This window comes from Melospiza melodia, chromosome 8, assembly GCF_035770615.1.
Source record: "Melospiza melodia melodia isolate bMelMel2 chromosome 8, bMelMel2.pri, whole genome shotgun sequence".
NCBI classification, from domain to species: Eukaryota; Metazoa; Chordata; class Aves; order Passeriformes; family Passerellidae; genus Melospiza; species Melospiza melodia.
In genome coordinates, this window is record NC_086201.1 from 30,041,677 (window position 1) to 30,059,363 (window position 17,687).

The 17,687-nt window shown below is 35.7% G+C and overlaps 1 protein-coding gene across 2 annotated transcripts in view; it reads right to left on the reverse strand.

Annotated features, from left to right (window-relative positions):
* The window catches only part of GLS (glutaminase), a 59,477-nt gene that overhangs the window by 21,885 nt on the left and 19,905 nt on the right, over positions 1-17,687 (reverse strand). Inside the window, exons 8-15 of one of the 2 annotated variants that reach the window (XM_063162505.1) lie at positions 10,439-10,471; positions 10,125-10,183; positions 8,986-9,052; positions 8,392-8,442; positions 5,820-5,996; positions 4,588-4,719; positions 2,774-2,866; positions 381-1,937 (exon numbers count right to left, since the gene is read on the reverse strand). In XM_063162505.1, coding sequence (XP_063018575.1) covers positions 1,791-1,937; positions 2,774-2,866; positions 4,588-4,719; positions 5,820-5,996; positions 8,392-8,442; positions 8,986-9,052; positions 10,125-10,183; positions 10,439-10,471 — 759 coding nt within the window. In that variant the 3' untranslated portion in view covers positions 381-1,790. Of the gene's footprint in view, positions 1-380; positions 1,938-2,773; positions 2,867-4,587; positions 4,720-5,819; positions 5,997-8,391; positions 8,443-8,985; positions 9,053-10,124; positions 10,184-10,438; positions 10,472-17,687 lie in introns of those variants that run through there. The other variant, XM_063162504.1, reaches the window with a different exon arrangement.

Consider the following 17,687-nt stretch of genomic DNA (forward strand, 5'->3'; position numbering starts at 1 on the left):
TTTCCATCCTAGGCTTCAAAGACAGGAAGCCCATCCTTTTACAATACTCTGCTAAATGAAGATTATTCAGGGTTTAGTCAGAGCTTTCTCAAATGTTTATGCAAAATTAACAATACCTAAACAGATTAATTAAGAGCAGCTTGCTTTCTCAGAGAACATCAGCTCTGTTTTATGCATCTTCCTAAACTCATGAACATCCAGATGGGTCAAAAAATGGCAGGAAAAAACTAACTCTGCCTTTAGGCAAAACTCACGTATCAACAGTTTGGAGTTTTAGATAAAAAAAAGGGAGAGGGATTGGAGAAGGAAGCAGAGAGAAGAGGTGAAGGTGTTACTACAGAACTGCTTGTCACTGTCTCTTAAAATCCTCTACCAGCTAATTCTATTTATCATGGCTTGGACAAGTTTCTCCAGTTTGATAAACCAGGACTCTGTGTGATGTGTACTAGGGATGGCACACATCAGATTATTTGCCTATTTATAGAGGAGAAAACTTTATAGAGAATGCTTTTCTAAGACTTTCTGCATTATTAAGAATCTAATTCCTGCAAGTGTTAAGAATTTAGCAAGTTGTTGACCTCTGTTCAGAACTGCCTATTGAGCCTATGTGAAGCTTAAATATATCATTTGGAGCTACACCCTACTCATGATACTCAAATTATCAAATTATGCAGTTTAAGAGATGCAGCTGGCTGTGGAAAAATGCAAGTCCTCTTCCTCAGTAAGCTGACAGAGCTGCAAACCCAAAATCATTTCAAAAAAATAGCAATTAATTATAACTTAAGAATTTGCTCCTGTGTACACGAAACCTCATACATGAACATATGCACAGAATTATGTTTGAAAAACAGCTCTAAACAGTCCCAATAAGATCTACCTATCTGCTTCCCTGTGAACATATTTCCTGCTCACTGCTCAGTTGGTTACCAGTCGAAGCCCCAGATTGCTTACATTCCTTTCCAGGGTGGAGCACAGCACTATTAGTGAGGCAGATTTCTGAGTCATAACTACCAGCTGGCAGCACAGGCAGCAAGAGAGACACTCCAAATAGCTGGGACAGAAATCTCTCTGCTGCATTAGTAAACTTGCAAACAAGACAGGTTTCTTTTCCTCCTCCTCCTCTTCCCCACTTCTCCCACTCCTGCCCAGGCATTTTTGCTCCCTTTATTACAATATTAGCATTAATAATTATTAATGGTTTGATAAAAAGAAAAAATGATCTTCACTAGCATGCATATGTAAAAGGTCCATTTCTCTTCAAATTTGAAAGCTCATATTAAAGAAAGTCTGATATGGTAATAATATGACTCAGAACCTATCTCCACTTAATATACAATTATTTAGAAATTCAGGAATTTGCTGTATTTTGCCAAATACTATTTTATATTTTAATTAATATTCTATCTTTACATGCTGACCCTGCTCAGTGGACACAAGCTTTTGCCCATTCTCAAAATCTTAAAAATCTCAGATATAAACAAAAATAAACAGATACACCACAAAAGTGGTATGTATCTTTGAAAACACTAAGATTTACCTTTACTTTTTTTCTTTAACTAAACGTGTTCTAAGTAACTACAAAAGTCAGTTTACAGCTTTGGGGTTGTTTGCACATGCTTTTTCCCACACACCCTTGAACTTTGACAATCTTTTTGGTATAGCATACAAAATTTACACAAAAAATATATATAAATGAAACACCAGGTAAACAATATTCAAATCAAAATTAAATCTAGAGATGCTTGAGGGTTTTTAAAATGAAGAATTTAATGGAGCTAGAACCCATTTGTTTAGTTCTGCTCTCCCCGACCTTCCATTCTATACACTACGGTTCTGGAGATGTCCTCGTTTGATTCAGGTGACACTTTTTTCCATACTGTTTCTTTTAAAGCAAGTTCTTGCTGGAGATTCTCATAGTCCATTGGTCCAAAGGAATGCTAGTTGTTCAAGCAACATACATTATTTATTAGTGTACTTGAAGGAAAAAAAAAAATCCATACTTGCAGTCATTGCTAACAGACTCAAGTGTTTCAGCTCTTCACATAAACTGTTAGTTTCACTTTTCCACTTATAAAAAAATTAAACTCAAAACTGGGTGATTTTTAGATGTATACATGCAAATAGAAGCACTTTAATAATCATTCTACTGTATTGAAATTTTCATGCCTTAGTTCAGAACATTAATGGTAATGAAAATGAAGAGGTTTTCCTTATCTCAATGCCCTCATGCTTGTATCATTTGTAAATGCAGCTGGAGTGGATTCAGTTCATTCCCAGACACTGCTTATGCTGCTCCCTAAGTAGCAGGCTCTTGTCTGCAGCACTATTCATGCCTGAATTCACTGCCTGTGCAACTCTCAGCAGGTCATGTGCTGTTAGAGATATCCTTGTGAAAACACAGCTACACACAGATCTCGTGCATTGCAGCACACACCAGAAAGGCTAAGCCCACAAGCTGGTCAAGTCTTTATTAAAGGCAACCAGTACAGTAAAATTCTTGGCAACCTCCATCAGATACCATCTACCTAATCTAGCAGGGGGGTTGAACTGCATGAAATGGAGTTACAAATTTAGTAATGAATTCTCCTAACACAAAACCCTGTGACAGTGTGGTCCACCCGGGTAAGTGCCCACTAATAATGTACACTAACTAGATGATCTGAAAGCTTTGATGCAATACATGTCATTGAGCAGTTTGGCATTTAGAGAAGAACTTGCCATATTTCCCCTGAAGTCTATGAGCAGTACTCACTGCACACAGACAGTAACTTACCCGCTGATCACCTCCTTCTCTGCGAGGATCAAGCTTTTTTGCAAAGTGTCTCAAATTATCGTAGTTATGGAAATTGCACAAAGAAACCAGATCCTGCAAGTATTTAGAGAACATGCATTATTATCTGCATAGGATAGCCAAATGCTTCTCACTTAATAATAATACTACCACTTACATTTTGCATCATATCCTAGTAACTTAAACAGTAAGAAGTTTATTTAATAAATCAATACCCATGACCACAAGGCACTTTGAACATAATAGATCAACAGGATAAAATTCTAATAATGCCTTGAAATAATACCTTTAAATAATACCTTTATAATATCTTCCTTCTTACAGAAGGATGAAACAAGGAGCAAATTTGCAAAATATCTATTTTTATAAATTCCTACTTGAAGACAGGAAGCCCATCCTTTTACAATACTCTGCTAAATGAAGATTATTCAGGGTTTAGTCAGAGCTTTTTCAAATGTTTATGCAAAATTAACAATACCTAAACAAATTAATTAAGAGCAGCTTGCTTTCTCAGAGAACATCAGCTCTGTTTTATGCATCTTCCTAAACTCATGAAAATCCAGATGGGTCAAAAAAAGGGGCAGGAAAAAACTAACTCTGCCATTAGGCAAAACTCACGTATCAAAAGTCTGGAGTTTTAGATTAAAAAAGGGAGGGATTTAAAGCATAAATGAGCTGTATGTAACCCTTCAGGAACAGAAAAACTTCAATCAAAAGGGTGAAACAAGGAAATGAGTGACATAAGGGATTCTCAATCAGTATGAATTACAACATGAAAGACTATAATTAAAAAACTTGGCAATGCTGTTCTGTTTTTAAAAGTGACTGCTACATTCATGTTACTTGTATGCCACAATCATGTATCAGTTTTTAGGTCTCATTGCAATGCAGAATTGATGCAGTAAATCCTTCACCTACCCCTCTATTCTAGGATTTAGAATTACGTTACCACACCATTTAATATGAAGCTTTAAAGAGCTTTAACTAGAATCAGTAACTTCTTAATTTGAAACTATGTAAATATTAGATAAATAGAAGCATGGAAAGTTTTAACTGCTGCTCAACCTCCCACTTATAATTAAGCAATCATCATTACTAGGCAGTTTTAGGGAGAAAAAAGGAAGAAATTTTTTACATTCTCCTCTCCCACAAAACACCTTAATTAATCATTGCAAAGTCCTCCCCAAAATCTCTCCTGCTTCTAATGCTCCTATCAGCAGACTATCCACAGTTCTTTCACTGGCTCAACATGAAGCATGGAAGAGTTTGCCCAACATCTGGGTATCATCTATGAAGATATCTTTTATGTCAGATGGTTTACAATAATCAGTTTAAAAATACATCAAAATGGAAGTATTTCATTACAGTCTTTTTCTTTTATTGCAATGAAATAAGAGTTGCATTTCCAGTGTTTGAACTGCACTTTATGACAAGAAAGGGAAACAAGTCTCTAAATAGAGCTCTACAGTTTTAATGCAATATACTGGAATCCAGCACTTTCATTTCCCCATGATGTGGTCCTTCTCAAAGCTTTTTCACAACAATTTCTCCAGTGTTTCTGGCATCATACTTCAGTGCTCACTGAAATCAAGGGCTATTTACTACTAAAAAGCAAACATCTATTCTTAGACTTTCACCCTTGGACCAGATAAAACTTGCTATGTAGGGAACAATCAGAAATCACTATTTAATTCACTTAGATCTCAGCTATGCCAACTGAAGCTCAGTAAACACCAGCTGCAAAAGCAAAAAAAACCCAGAAAACAAACCCAAACCCCAAGGGCAATGGTGCTTACGTGACAAAAGTGAATTCCTTTAACACTGTTGCCCATCTTGTCCAAAGGAGGTGACCAGCACATCAAGCCCATGACATTAGGAACAACCAGAAGAATCCCACCAGCAACGCCAGACTTGGCAGGAAGACCAACCTACAGAATAATCAGAGAATTACTGGCCTCTGCAATCGTTCCTCACTATTGTAACACAATGCATCAGCATCTTCCTGAAGATTATTGTGCAGCATTAATAAAACATGTATCTGGAAGGCACTTCAAGCTGGGAAAGCATTATTACTTATCTCTTTTTAGATAAACAATAACCTGATGCAGTTTGTGACAATCCAAGGTTCACAATCATAAAACTATTTGCTCACAGGAATACAGTGGGTCAATAATGCTGTGAAAGAACATAATTTAAATTTTTTTTTAAAGTAATTATAACTGAGCAGTACTACACAAGAGTATGTCTCACAAACAGTTTGCAACAAGGTGGTAGAATGAAGCTGTAAAAATCTTGACTGGAAAAGACAAAAAGCAAAAAACCACAAGAAAATTGGAAAGTATCTATGAAATCATACAATAACCTACTTAATTACAATCTGAACAAAGGCATTACTTTTTTTATTAGGAACTAACATGTCACATATCCTCACGGCTCTCCAAGCAGCAACTTTTATGTCACACAATGCACCATAATCAATTTTATGTGTATGCAGTAAGGAAAAACTAAAAATGCTGAAAAAGAAAACTGAAAGCATAAGATACATTCCATCTTGAATTATAAACATGTAAGGAACACACTGCTAGAAAACAGGAGCACAGTACATGTGCCATGTGTGACAGCCATTTTCACACATATAAGGACAATTTCTGAGCCTGAGTTACTAAAGAAAAAGCAACTGTCTGCAAAGGCTTTCTGCTATCCTTGACTCCCATACAGCAGGATTGCTTCAGCCATGAAGAAATGTTGCTTCTGTTGCTCTCATGAACAGCCTTCCTAAGGAACACTTTTATCTTTTGATATGAAAAGGATTCCCTGAAGTAAAGGCAGAGTGCTCTAGGGTATGTGACACTAGTAGAGCCATGAATCCTTGGTGAGACTTTCCCTTACTGTGCGCTCAATTTCTAAACAATTCACGTAACACCTTCTCTTCTGCCTCAAAACAAGGAAGCAAGCCTTAGAACATAGAAAATACTAGCAGAAATTAACCTTCCTGGTCAGCTGTAATTTAAACCTGTGAAGTACTTACATGGAAGGCAAACTGCCCTGAAAAGTCATACATGCCACAGGAATGCATCAAACTCAAGGTATTCCGGACTGCCTCGGGGCTCAGGACTCTCTCACCAGTGATTGGGCAAAAGCCACCATTAGCCAGAGTTGCTGCCATCACACTTGCTGACTCACATGTTACTTCTATTGAGCAAAGCTTATGGAAAAGAAATAGAGATTATAAGCACTGGTACTTCTAGCAGAGTAAGGCCAACTACAGCAGGACCAACAAAATACTGAAATCTTAAAATAACATCTCAGAATCACCTGTAGCATAACATTTCTTACAGATTACACTAGTAGCATCAATTACTACAGTCTGAATCTTTCTGCTATAAAGATCCCAGTGACAGTGTTTGTAAGCCCTCTTAAAAGCTGGGGACAGTATTTTTGTGGGTTAGTGTCTCTGCTTGATTCCTCCCCCCACCCCCCTTATGTTCCTTTGAGAGGAAGAGGTCTGTAAAACAATCTCTAAAAAAGTATTTTGCATCTGCTTAAATGGCAAAGCCACAGAATGACTGGTCTTTATTTTTTTCAATTTGAGCTTGTTTCGTGTGGTGGGTTCTTTTTATTTTAAAGCTTTAGAAGATCCCACACATTATTAGAAGTACAATTTAAAGCTGCAAATTCTAGCACATGCAAGTGTTAATGCCAGCACTTCCTGCTGATGCAGCCTTATTTCACCTTTCTCATATTTAATTTCTTATATAGTAATGATACAACCACACCATAGTTTTTCCCAGGATCCCTGCTTCAGTACAGACTATACATACTTTGGTGACACATCAGGAAATGTGATAAGATGCCATCACCTGATGCTGTCTCAATTCTGCAGAAACCAAAAGATAAGTTGGTTTCAACCTGAAGCTGAAATGCTGCTCTAAAAAGTAAACAAACTAGTGCTCCTATCCTTGTTTCTGCCAAACAGTCATTACATGATACTTCATGAAGTTACCTAAGCCACGTTTGCATGAGTAGTTACTACCTGGAATTCTTATTTTCCGGGTGCCAAACTCAATACATCCTAGTCCAATCAACTGGAGTTGCAAATCAAGAGATTGTCAGAGACGCATCTAAAATGGCAACTGTGTTTTAAACATATGAAGTATTACATAATATCACCTACTTTCAAAAAAAAAAATTGTTTCTAGGTTCTCAGTTTAAGCACCTGCATTCTGTACCTCCTTTGTCTAAACTGAGAATAATCCATCCTCACTTTACAGAGATAATAGGCAAGTACGTTTATTCCTGCTCAGAAAGTTCCCAGTCACAAAAGGGAAGAAGGAGCATTACAGAAAACCCAAAGAAAAGAAACAACTAGACTTTTAAGTAGAATCTGAGTGTTGGAAAGGTAAGCATTGTACCCTAACAGGAAAAGAGAAATGCTGCTCGTGTATGAGCTACCCTTTTCCTGAGCATGGAGTGAAAAGGGGATTTTTCAAGGGAAAAAAGAAACAATGACACACGGTCATTAAATCAGAGATTAGAATGCACAAAAATGAGGCCAAATTAAAATACATCAGAAAAGTAAGCTTTAGCATTTCTTAACTTAGGAATAGCTTCCACTTAGAAAACACATCAGGCAGTGGGATACAAGGCATTTAAAAAGCATTTTTATACAGTAAATTCATATAAATTACACATTCTCTTCTGTCACAAGTTCATAATAGACCATTAGCTTGTACCTAGTTTCTAACTCAACAGGAGGTCAACTACACCTAATCACACATACCTTACTTCATAAACACTCATCCAATCTAAACATAAGAGAGCAGGTGCATCCCCACACAAAAAACTCAAAATTCGCATTTTGAAAATAATGCCTTACAATTTGCATAAGTAACAGCGAATCTCCAAGTCAAAAACAGATTTTGAGAACTCTGTATTTCTTTTTTTAAACTCTCCCAGATGAAGTGAATCAGTAACACAACTTGAACTGCCTCTTGAGAACTCTACACAACAGGGCTGAGTTGTGAGCATTTGAACATTAGGAAACTCTTACTGAGGAAATACCTCACACTTGCAAGTTCTCATTTTGTGACAGCTGTAAATAACTTGCTGAAAGTGAAAAAGAAAAAAAAAAGGAGGGAGGGAAAAATATATATATATTCTTACTCAAAAGCATTGAATGAAACCAAAAGGAGGTGATATTCCCCCTCCTTCCCTTGTAGCACTCCCTCAAGCCTACAGCTCAGCATGCACTCTCCAGCCACAGAGGTTAAACTACTCCACAGCACCGTAAGAAGCAGCTACCCAAAGAGGAAGTGTTTTGTCAAACTCACTGAGGTAATACAAGACATTTCAAGCTTCTAACTTCAAGTGGTTTAAAGGCTATTGCTAGTTTGTATTAGCAACAAAGACACCTGAGTAGATCACCTAAACAAAAGCAAATCTGGATACATCACACATGCATCTGTCATTTCCAGAGTTAAACAGAAGCTGACATTTAACTGCATGTCATTAAAGCCTCCATGTCTAGGCACAAATCAGCTTCTACTGCTTATAATAGCAATTCTAAGCCTATGCTGAGTCTCAATTTTAAAGTCAGTTACCTGAAAATAGAAGTCTAGTATAGCAACCATATCCGTGCCTTCAGGAAAGCACTGAGGAAGAAAAAGAAAGAGTCTTTAGAGAAAATGATTATTTTTTTTTAAGTATCACTTTTAGATAGACATACCTTTAACTATACTGTTGTCAGCATACTAAGCATTAGGTGTATTTTAATATAAATATTCAAATGTAGTAAGTAGAAATACTTAATGACATCAGACTTAAAAATAACACAGTGCAGCAATATCAATAAACTAGGTAATAAAATGTTTTCCAGTATAGTTTTCAACATCTTTACATAAGCAAATGGAAAAATGCATCCAGGAGTTTTATAAAGTCACCTCTATAGCACAAATTACACTTTCTACAACAAAGAAAACAAATTGCCATGGCTATGTTACAGAAAAATATTAGAGGTATTTTATAAGAATGGCATAAATATCACGCTTTTTAAACATTAGCATTTGAATAACACGGGTAAGACATGTCCAGTATGAATTTGTGCCATACTGTACATAAATTAAAAGGCTTCACATATTACAAATAAAACTCAGCAAATCATCTTCAAAATACACTTAAGATAAAAAAAAATTAACCTTTTTTTCTTTCAAGTAATAGCCAATTGCAAAGTTTCTATCTCCGCTCTCTCTTTCAGACTGGAACCTAAAAGAGAAAAAAAGAAAAAAAAAAAAAAAGACAAGGCAACATGTCAGACTTTCCAAAAAACCCCCAAAATCGCTGAACTCAAGATATATAAAGTAATTCAGTAAAATTCCATGTAAAGGATCCATCACTTCTGAACACAACTATTCTACTAATGGGACAGAAGTGGCCACAGCAGCTCATCCCAGTTCACCCAGCTGGAGTGAATCAGCACTGACGTCCAAATACACACAGTACTGGTTACCTACACAACACAAGCTGACCTGGAGAGAAGGCAAAGGAAGGTAAAATCCTCATCCTGGAAGCATTTCTGGATAGGCCAGAGTGGGATGGACCATCCCACACTGGGACACTGGAAGGGTCACTATTCCCTGCCCAAAGCACAGGAATGTGAGGATCACACAGCAGCTCAGACAAAGGCTGCACTCCTCACTGGGATGACAGAGCAAAGGATGAAGCCTAAAGGAGGAACTCCTGCCCGGTTCCTCCTGCAGTACACACCTTTTACTGAAATAAAGCTCAGGAAAACACCTCTGCACATGCACTGGAAACAACTCTGCTAAAGGGAATCTTCATAATTTACCCTGTGCTGCCTGAAAAAGCTCTCAAGATTTTTGGAATGCTATACACTGAGTTTATGAGGGGAACTGTTTGTTTGAGAAAAGAATTTAAATATGCAAAATAAAAAAGTAGAAGTCCCAGTTGTATCAACTATACCTCCTAAATATTTGATATGCAGCCACCAACATGCAGAGTTTAATTTTTAATATGAATGCCAGGAAGAGAAGAGTTGCACTTACAGCTCTCATTGCCATAGCACCAACAGAGCACTAAGACAGAATAATGACATTTTCAAAGAGGTAACCAACACTTTTAGGTGAAATTTAGCCACACTGATGTCAGAGACATGCACAACTTTAGTTGTAAATTGTTAAGTGAAAGACACTCTCCAATAAAAGGGATGAAATGCTGGTTGAAATGTAAATAACTGAATTTCTCATAGGCTCAAAATATCAGTTATCAGTTGAACCACTTTCCACCTAACCTTACTAAGTGAATAAAAAATACTTACGTAGCATTACTGAATCCAACATACTCATTACCAGCCATTTTATTCATGAACTGCATCACCTGGCAGAGACAAAGACAAAGAAAAGCAATATTTTTACACACAAAAAGGTTATGAACTTTCAACCCAGCCTTACCCTAAATCTTGCAACACCATTTTAGAAATGCAATACAAATAACTAAATGTTTAAGCAACGAAGTACATCTACAAAGATAAAGCCCAGGCTATGACTAAAATTTCACTTTCAATTCCCTTGCCATCTTGAAACTTTTATCACTGAAGTTAGTTTAAAAGGAGAAGTTAAAATGTTAACTTACGTAGTCAAATTTTTCTGCGTTATTTGCTCCTTGCTGCAAGAAAAGAAAAATAATTTACAAAAATTGTTAACAAAGGAGCAAAGTTAGTTCACTTAACAGTATTAGGATTTTAATGCAAATAACTAAGGTATGAGTCTAATTAAGAATAAGGTACTACAATCACTTCATAAATTAATGAAAAAATTTACATGTTAGATAAGTAAATCTTTAATTATCATTTAAATAATACTATGCATCTTAAACACCTGTATGCTGGAGATTAATTTAAATTGGAAAAGGTATGCTTTATTTTAAGTGCTCTCTATTCAACTTTACATGCTTAGCATAAGTAAATGCAGTAGCTAAAGCAAAAACATACAAAAGTAACTACAAACAGGATAATTACAGTAAAAACACTAACTTTTTATAGATTAGTAAGGCAAAGGTATTCTCAAATTACCAACAGAGCTGAGCATAGGGAGGTTCAGGCTACTTAAGTTAAAATATTTCCACGGCCAGCGCCCATACTAAGAATTTAGACTGAAGACTTAAAATGAAGTGTTATCCCTAACTATGAAAATAAATGCAAATAATTTAAAAATATCTGAATAATGTCCTACCTATTAATAATTGTTGAACAGCTAGAAAAACAGAATTTTCCATTATAGGGCACATCATTGTGCTAACAATGTACAGGAAAATCTAAATCCAACTTAATAAGGATGACAGTGGAACTTAATTCTTAGGGTGGGCTTGATTTGGGTTTTTCAGGGAGGATGAGGGGTTGTTATTTTGAGGATTTTTTTTTCCTTCCTTGTTCAAGAACATTCTCAAATTTAGTAGCTGCCAGTTAAAGACATTAATTTTTAGAGGTCTCTGATAGGTGACCTTTCACAAATTCCTATACAAAGAAATTCAAAGAGGACTGGGAGGTAAAAGATAGCACGGGGTCCACTGGGGGGAGTTTTAATTTTTTTTTAAGTAGCCAAGTAGAATTTTTGGAGGAAGTTTAAAAACCAATGGCATCACATACACAAGTGGAACAATGTATCTGGAGAAGATATTTTAATACAGGATTTTAATATTAAAGACATTCTATTTAGAATAACAAGACTAACAAATCTCAAACAATTCAAGACGCTACTTGCACTGTGTTTAGTGTGGGGATGGGGAAGAAAGTGGAAAAAACAGAAGCTTTATATCAACCAGTATTTTACTTAATTAAATGCATAAAGCCAGTCTCATTTCCCACTCTGTATGTGGATTAGGGTGTTGCAGATAATCTTGGAAGCCCATGCTTCAGCTCATCTACAGGAGGATGTGCAGACACACACGTACAATCACTGGTGAAAGGAGCACCACACTGTTCTCTCAAAATTATGTGCCAGTGGTTACCTTATGTTTAAAGGCTAACAACCTCACTCCTAAAGGCAATAAACTCTAGCTAATTTGCAATTAGATAAAAAATGCATGACACATTTTATCAAAATGTTCCTGTATAATATACCAGAACACAAATCTTAAAAATTTAACTCCAAATCTGTTCAATGAAAAATAATTAAAAGAAGAAATTACCAACTTCATTGAACTGTTGCAGTTGTCAAAATATTCCATAGATCCTAATGCTGTAAAATATGTAACAACATTTAAACCACAAAAACCTTTTTAACCTTTCAAATGCACAATGAACATCTTTTTCTGGGAAAGTGGGTCAGCATTAGTTATGGGATGCTGGATTGATAATTGTATGGTTAGACATGTATAATAAATTGAAACAGGTTCTTTTGTTAAAAAAAAAAAGAAAAGAGGGAGAAAGGGATCATGCTTTCTGCAAAAATATAAATACATAATACTTTACTTTTTTGTTCTGCCCAGTGGAAAAAATATTCCCTCAACAAAAACATGGCTTTACCAGCAGCACATAAAATTGGTGGGCAAAAGACTCAATGCAAACTTTTTCCACATTGACTTCTTATAAAAAAAGTTAAGTTCCTTTTAAACTTCCCAACTAAACTCGTATTTTGGGAAGCAAATCTTCTGCACACTAAGCCAGATGATGAGTTTTTAGTCCTTGATGTTCCACGCACTTGTAGAGGTATTTCACATCACACACAAAAGCATTGTCACTGAAACCAGACTGCTCATACACCTGAACTATTTGCTGAAGCAACCACATGATCACAACCTCAGCAGGGATTTACTACAACACGTCACTGAAGTGAGAAACTCTGCTTCCATACGCATGATGGCTAAAAACCCCAACAGATTATTTCCCCTCTTCCAGCAGCTGACAGAGGTGTCCTGCTCCTCCTAAAAAGCTGGAGAGACACAGTGGCAACACACATTCTATGATTAAAATTCAATTGCAAATATAAAATCCTAACATTCAGAGTACTGAGCAGCTTTTCCATCATAATTTAAACAAATATAAAGGGACAAGGGAACTTCTGTTCTTCCACAAGTGTTTCTTATTTTAAGCTTGACTGTAAAAACCTATGAGTTTGGGGGCACAACATTTCTTAAACAGAATTTTTAAGGTTCAGATGCAATTCAACCTGTCTAGAACACCAAAGAAAACATTCCATGCACTAAACTCCACAAACACTTTGTACATTTACTGGAACATGTTCATATACACACTTATACATGCTTGTGTGTATATGCATATGAAAAAACACTTCTAAATGAATACAAAATTAAATTTACAATGTTAAGACTGAAGCAGTTTGATAGGCAGAAAATTCAAACTTTCAGAAGACAGCTCAATACAATTTTGTAAACACTTAAAACCCCAATGGACACTATGGCTGTCAATCATAAATTTGAATTTTTTGACTGTGTCAGGTTTTAGTGATCTTCCCTTTTTTTTTTTCTAAAAAAGGTACTTGTACTGTATTACTTGTATTTCTACTAAAACATATAAACAGTTGCAAAAGCTACATGTCTACATAGGAAAGAGAGACCCATGGATACTTACCAGAGCTTGCAACAACAGAATTAGGCAAAATTTATTAGAGAAGTAGTTAATATTAGCCACTTTTCACTGATCAACACTGTTTCTATGATTAGAACATATAAGCTCTTACCACGTGTCTCTCGTTAAAGCAACTTCTCGATTTTGAACCTAAGCAAAACTAATAAATACACCTGCACCATGAGAAGTTCATAATCTTCTAATAATAGAAAATAAATTAAAAATTAATTTCTGCAATATTTAAAGCCAAATTTATAATCTAACACTATACTGTGATGAAAATATCCAGAAACAAAAAAAATCATAATTCTACATCAGAGTGCGATAAAACTTTTTTTAAAACGCGTCTGCATTTTTCATGAAGTTAACTACTAATGTCTTTATTTTAGCTTTCTCTGTTTACACACTTTTTATATTTCATTTGTTAAGATGGTCCTGTTCTGTGTCTGCAGTTTAGTGCATCATTTTCAGCTCTGAAATACTTGAGAGTACACTGTGACAGACAGTATTTGACCTAAGTCCAACACTATCAAAATTTCAAACACCTGCAAGATTTTTTTTTGTATCCTTCACTTCTGTGCACGTGTGATCACTTAACACATGTTATTTCACAGAATCCACTACATATTCTATGTCAGATAACATCCAATATACTTGAGTTTTAACAAAAAGTGGAGAAGAACATGGATGTAAGTTCTATCCCAAATAGTTACCGTAAGAAAATCAGTAATCTAGGAAGAGAGGGAATGTCACCAAAGTGAAGACAAGTATCTGGCAGAGAAGATCACAACACCAACACATTGTAAAGTGGTTTGTATGCACATTCACACATCAGCCTCTCGGGAAGGATAACTCCAGTGACAGCATAAAGCAATTAAGCTAAATCAGTACTATTCATTGTAATTGTATTGTCAAATAAACCATGCATTTTCCCACATCTCAAGTATTGAACTGTAACTGCATAGGTTTCCTAATACCTGAATCCTGACAGCAAACAGACCCTTGGCACAGCTAGACACGTTTTTTCTACCACTCTTTGCCTCATTTACTTTGTGATTTATCAGCGTATTTAGCAAGTTCTTAAATGTATCACAACCCTCTTCATGTTTTATACAAAATAAAATAAGCTTCCTCTGAACTAAGGTTTTTTAAAGGTCAGAAAGATCAGCCTTTTCATTTTTAGTACACCAAGTTTTTTGCAAAAACTATGAATTTTGCTATTGCCAACATGTCTAAATGCTTCCCATATAATCCAAGACCACAGCACACCTCCCTTCAATGAGCATTCCACTCCTAAAAAAGGTCCTGCATGTGGCTACCAGCACTTAGATCATCTAACGATGCTGTATTTGCCTGAACCTTTGCTGTTAGGTTAGGAAAACTTTTATCTACATATGGAATGTTAAAGCATACAATAAAAAATATTTAATATTAATCCATTGTCCTCTGGTGATTCCACCCACTGCCATCTGCCTTCTTCCACATATTTCTATCTAAACCCTTCCTCTTCCTCTCACCTGTGCTTCTAATGTGACAGTCAGAAAAGGTAATGTGGAAGTGGGAAGTTCCTGACAAAACCACTGATATTCCTGGAGTTAACAAGCTTTGAGAATTGAGTTTAGGTTTAAGAAAACTTAAAGAGATCAAAGCAGTAAAATCTATCCATACTACAGGCAATAAAGACTTTTCCCAGCCAATGTGATGTACAGAAAGCTGCACTGGATCTGTACTAAATCCATACAGGAGTTGAATCACCTTCTTTCAAGCACTTATATTTCCTTGGAGACATGATAAAAAATACTGTTTTATCTCATACCACTTTTCCATAAACTCCTGTAATTGTCACTACAATTTTCTTCTGATAAAAATTATTTGAAAATTGTTGTAACTATGTCATTTATAGAACTAGTAATACAGGCAAATGGCTGTACAATTATCAACAAGGGAAAAGGTTCTCAGCGAGTTTTTTTTAAACTTTATTTCATTAAAAGTGACCTGCAGGATGTCCTTTTGCTAAAGCATTTTTACTGTAGACACATGCTTTGAACTGCTGGAACAGTCTGTGGAGTGTAATGGATGTACAATTAGAACAGGGGCAGGGGTTAAGGCACCAAAATGTAAATACAGCATAGTCCCAAACACAGGGCAGTTGGAAAATCACTTAAGATGGCAGGAGTAGGACACAGCCATGCCAAAGCAACTCAAACAAACCTGTCACTTAACATGCACATACCCCTAATTATTTATTATTATGGATTGCAAAGACAATGTAACACTATAGTTTAGCTCCCTGATCTGTTCCAAGGCAGGAACAACAAATTCTGACACTACTCAGAACTGCTGGGTATGTGATTCCAAGAGCTTTTTTTAACTCTAAAATGTTAACATATTGCAGGTTAATATATTCTGATAGAGATTACTCCAAGCATCATCCCTCATCCACAGTCATAATCTGTGCCAGGCTCCAAGGACAGCTGGGTGCAAGATCACATCTACTAATAGCTGCTCAACTCAATGTGTACAATGTGTGAGAACACTGAAAGAGTTCTTAGATCCATTTCTCAGAGAGAGATAATGAATCTCAAAGGAGGTAAAAGCATTCCTAACCATGAAATACAGCAACAATCTCCCTGTGGTTATTAACATGCTATAGTTAGATAAATCTGCAATGCACAGTGAATTTAAATTTTCTTGTACTTTAAGAGCCATACACTGTTTTCAAGACATGTAAGTAACACCTTAAATAAAATGAATAAATGCAGAGGAATTGAGGGCAAAACATGAGTTAATGAAGCCACCTTTTTCAGAAAAAAAAGGTAAGTTTGATATTAGATCAAATACAAATGTGAATTATGTATTTCACTGGTTAGTAGCAATAATGTTAAGTTGCAGATTGTAAAGAAGTTACTTCACAAAAATTACAACTAATAAGTAGTTTTGTACTGGTGACCCTCTATATAATTGCCTTCAGAATATATTTAGCTTGGTTAGTTATTCAAATGATAAATGGGATCTTAGTGAAAGCAGTACAGAAAATCTACATTTTAATCACACTGAGAACAAATAATGGTGTGATAAGTAAGATACGAGTCCAGACGTGCAGTCACCACATGCAGAAACGTTAGTGCAATGCAATACTCTTTATAAAACATTACAGAGAAAACCCAAATAAAAGTTAAAAAAAAACAACCCAGCAAAACCAATCCCCAATCCTTCTAACAAATAGCACAGTTGCATGCATTAAACAAATCCATGTTATCTATTCAGAAGTACACCATTTATCAAGAACTACGTGCCTTCTACAAGAGGCACAGGCTTTTGTTTTGCCTTATGATCAGTAGGGCAAGTTGGAGTTGGACTAACATTTTAACATTTCAGACAAATGTGTTAAGTCAGATTTTAAAATTCACTATTATCCAAGTGAATTTCAATGCTCAGTCAACCTTTAAAAAATATTAAATGTGAATAAATTTACCTGTCATACTTAAGGCCATTTTCTTTCACCTACAGCTATCAAAGATAAATGTCTTTAAGCAGTTGTTCTTACACCTTCTTTAAATATAAAATAACAGAAAATCATGATCTAAGTAATTTTAAAATCAACCTTTTGGAAATAGGGGGTAGGAAACACACTATAGCTAATGGACTTGGAAATGCAACCAAGAAACAGATTGTAAACAAGACTTTCAGACCTCTGAAGTAACAGTATCAAGTTCACAACTCAAAAATTCCAGGGAACTGACATGTTCCCCAGAACTCTATGCAGGTACCCTTAGGGAAAAAAAATAATTTTTTCTACCTATGGCTACTGAAACCAGCAGAAAATACAAGTCAAGTATCAGGCAAGCATTAACATTACATGGAGTTTATACCATTAACAACTTCGAGACATTTATACAGCTGTTCTAGGAAAAACATAAAATAGAGCTTTCCAAAAGTATCAAGATTATGGACTGAAGATGTAAAGTCATTCAGACCTGGTGTGCTTGGCAAAATAAGCTCCTCTTTTCAAACACTCTTGTTTATGAAAGCACACTTACATCCCAAAAGCAACTATGTACCATAGAAGCTCAGCATAATTTAGTGGTGCAGGATGTTAATGACACACAAATTCAACATAAGACTGACATTCAGATATAGCAGATTGCTCCTGTACAAATTACAGCATCTTCCATTTCTTCTGCACTGCAAGAAATACTCTTGTAACTTTATGCTCTTTAAGAGCACTTAGACACTCAGAAATGTACTTCTGAGTTCTAGAAAGTATATTCCTGAGAAATATACTTCCTCAGCAAT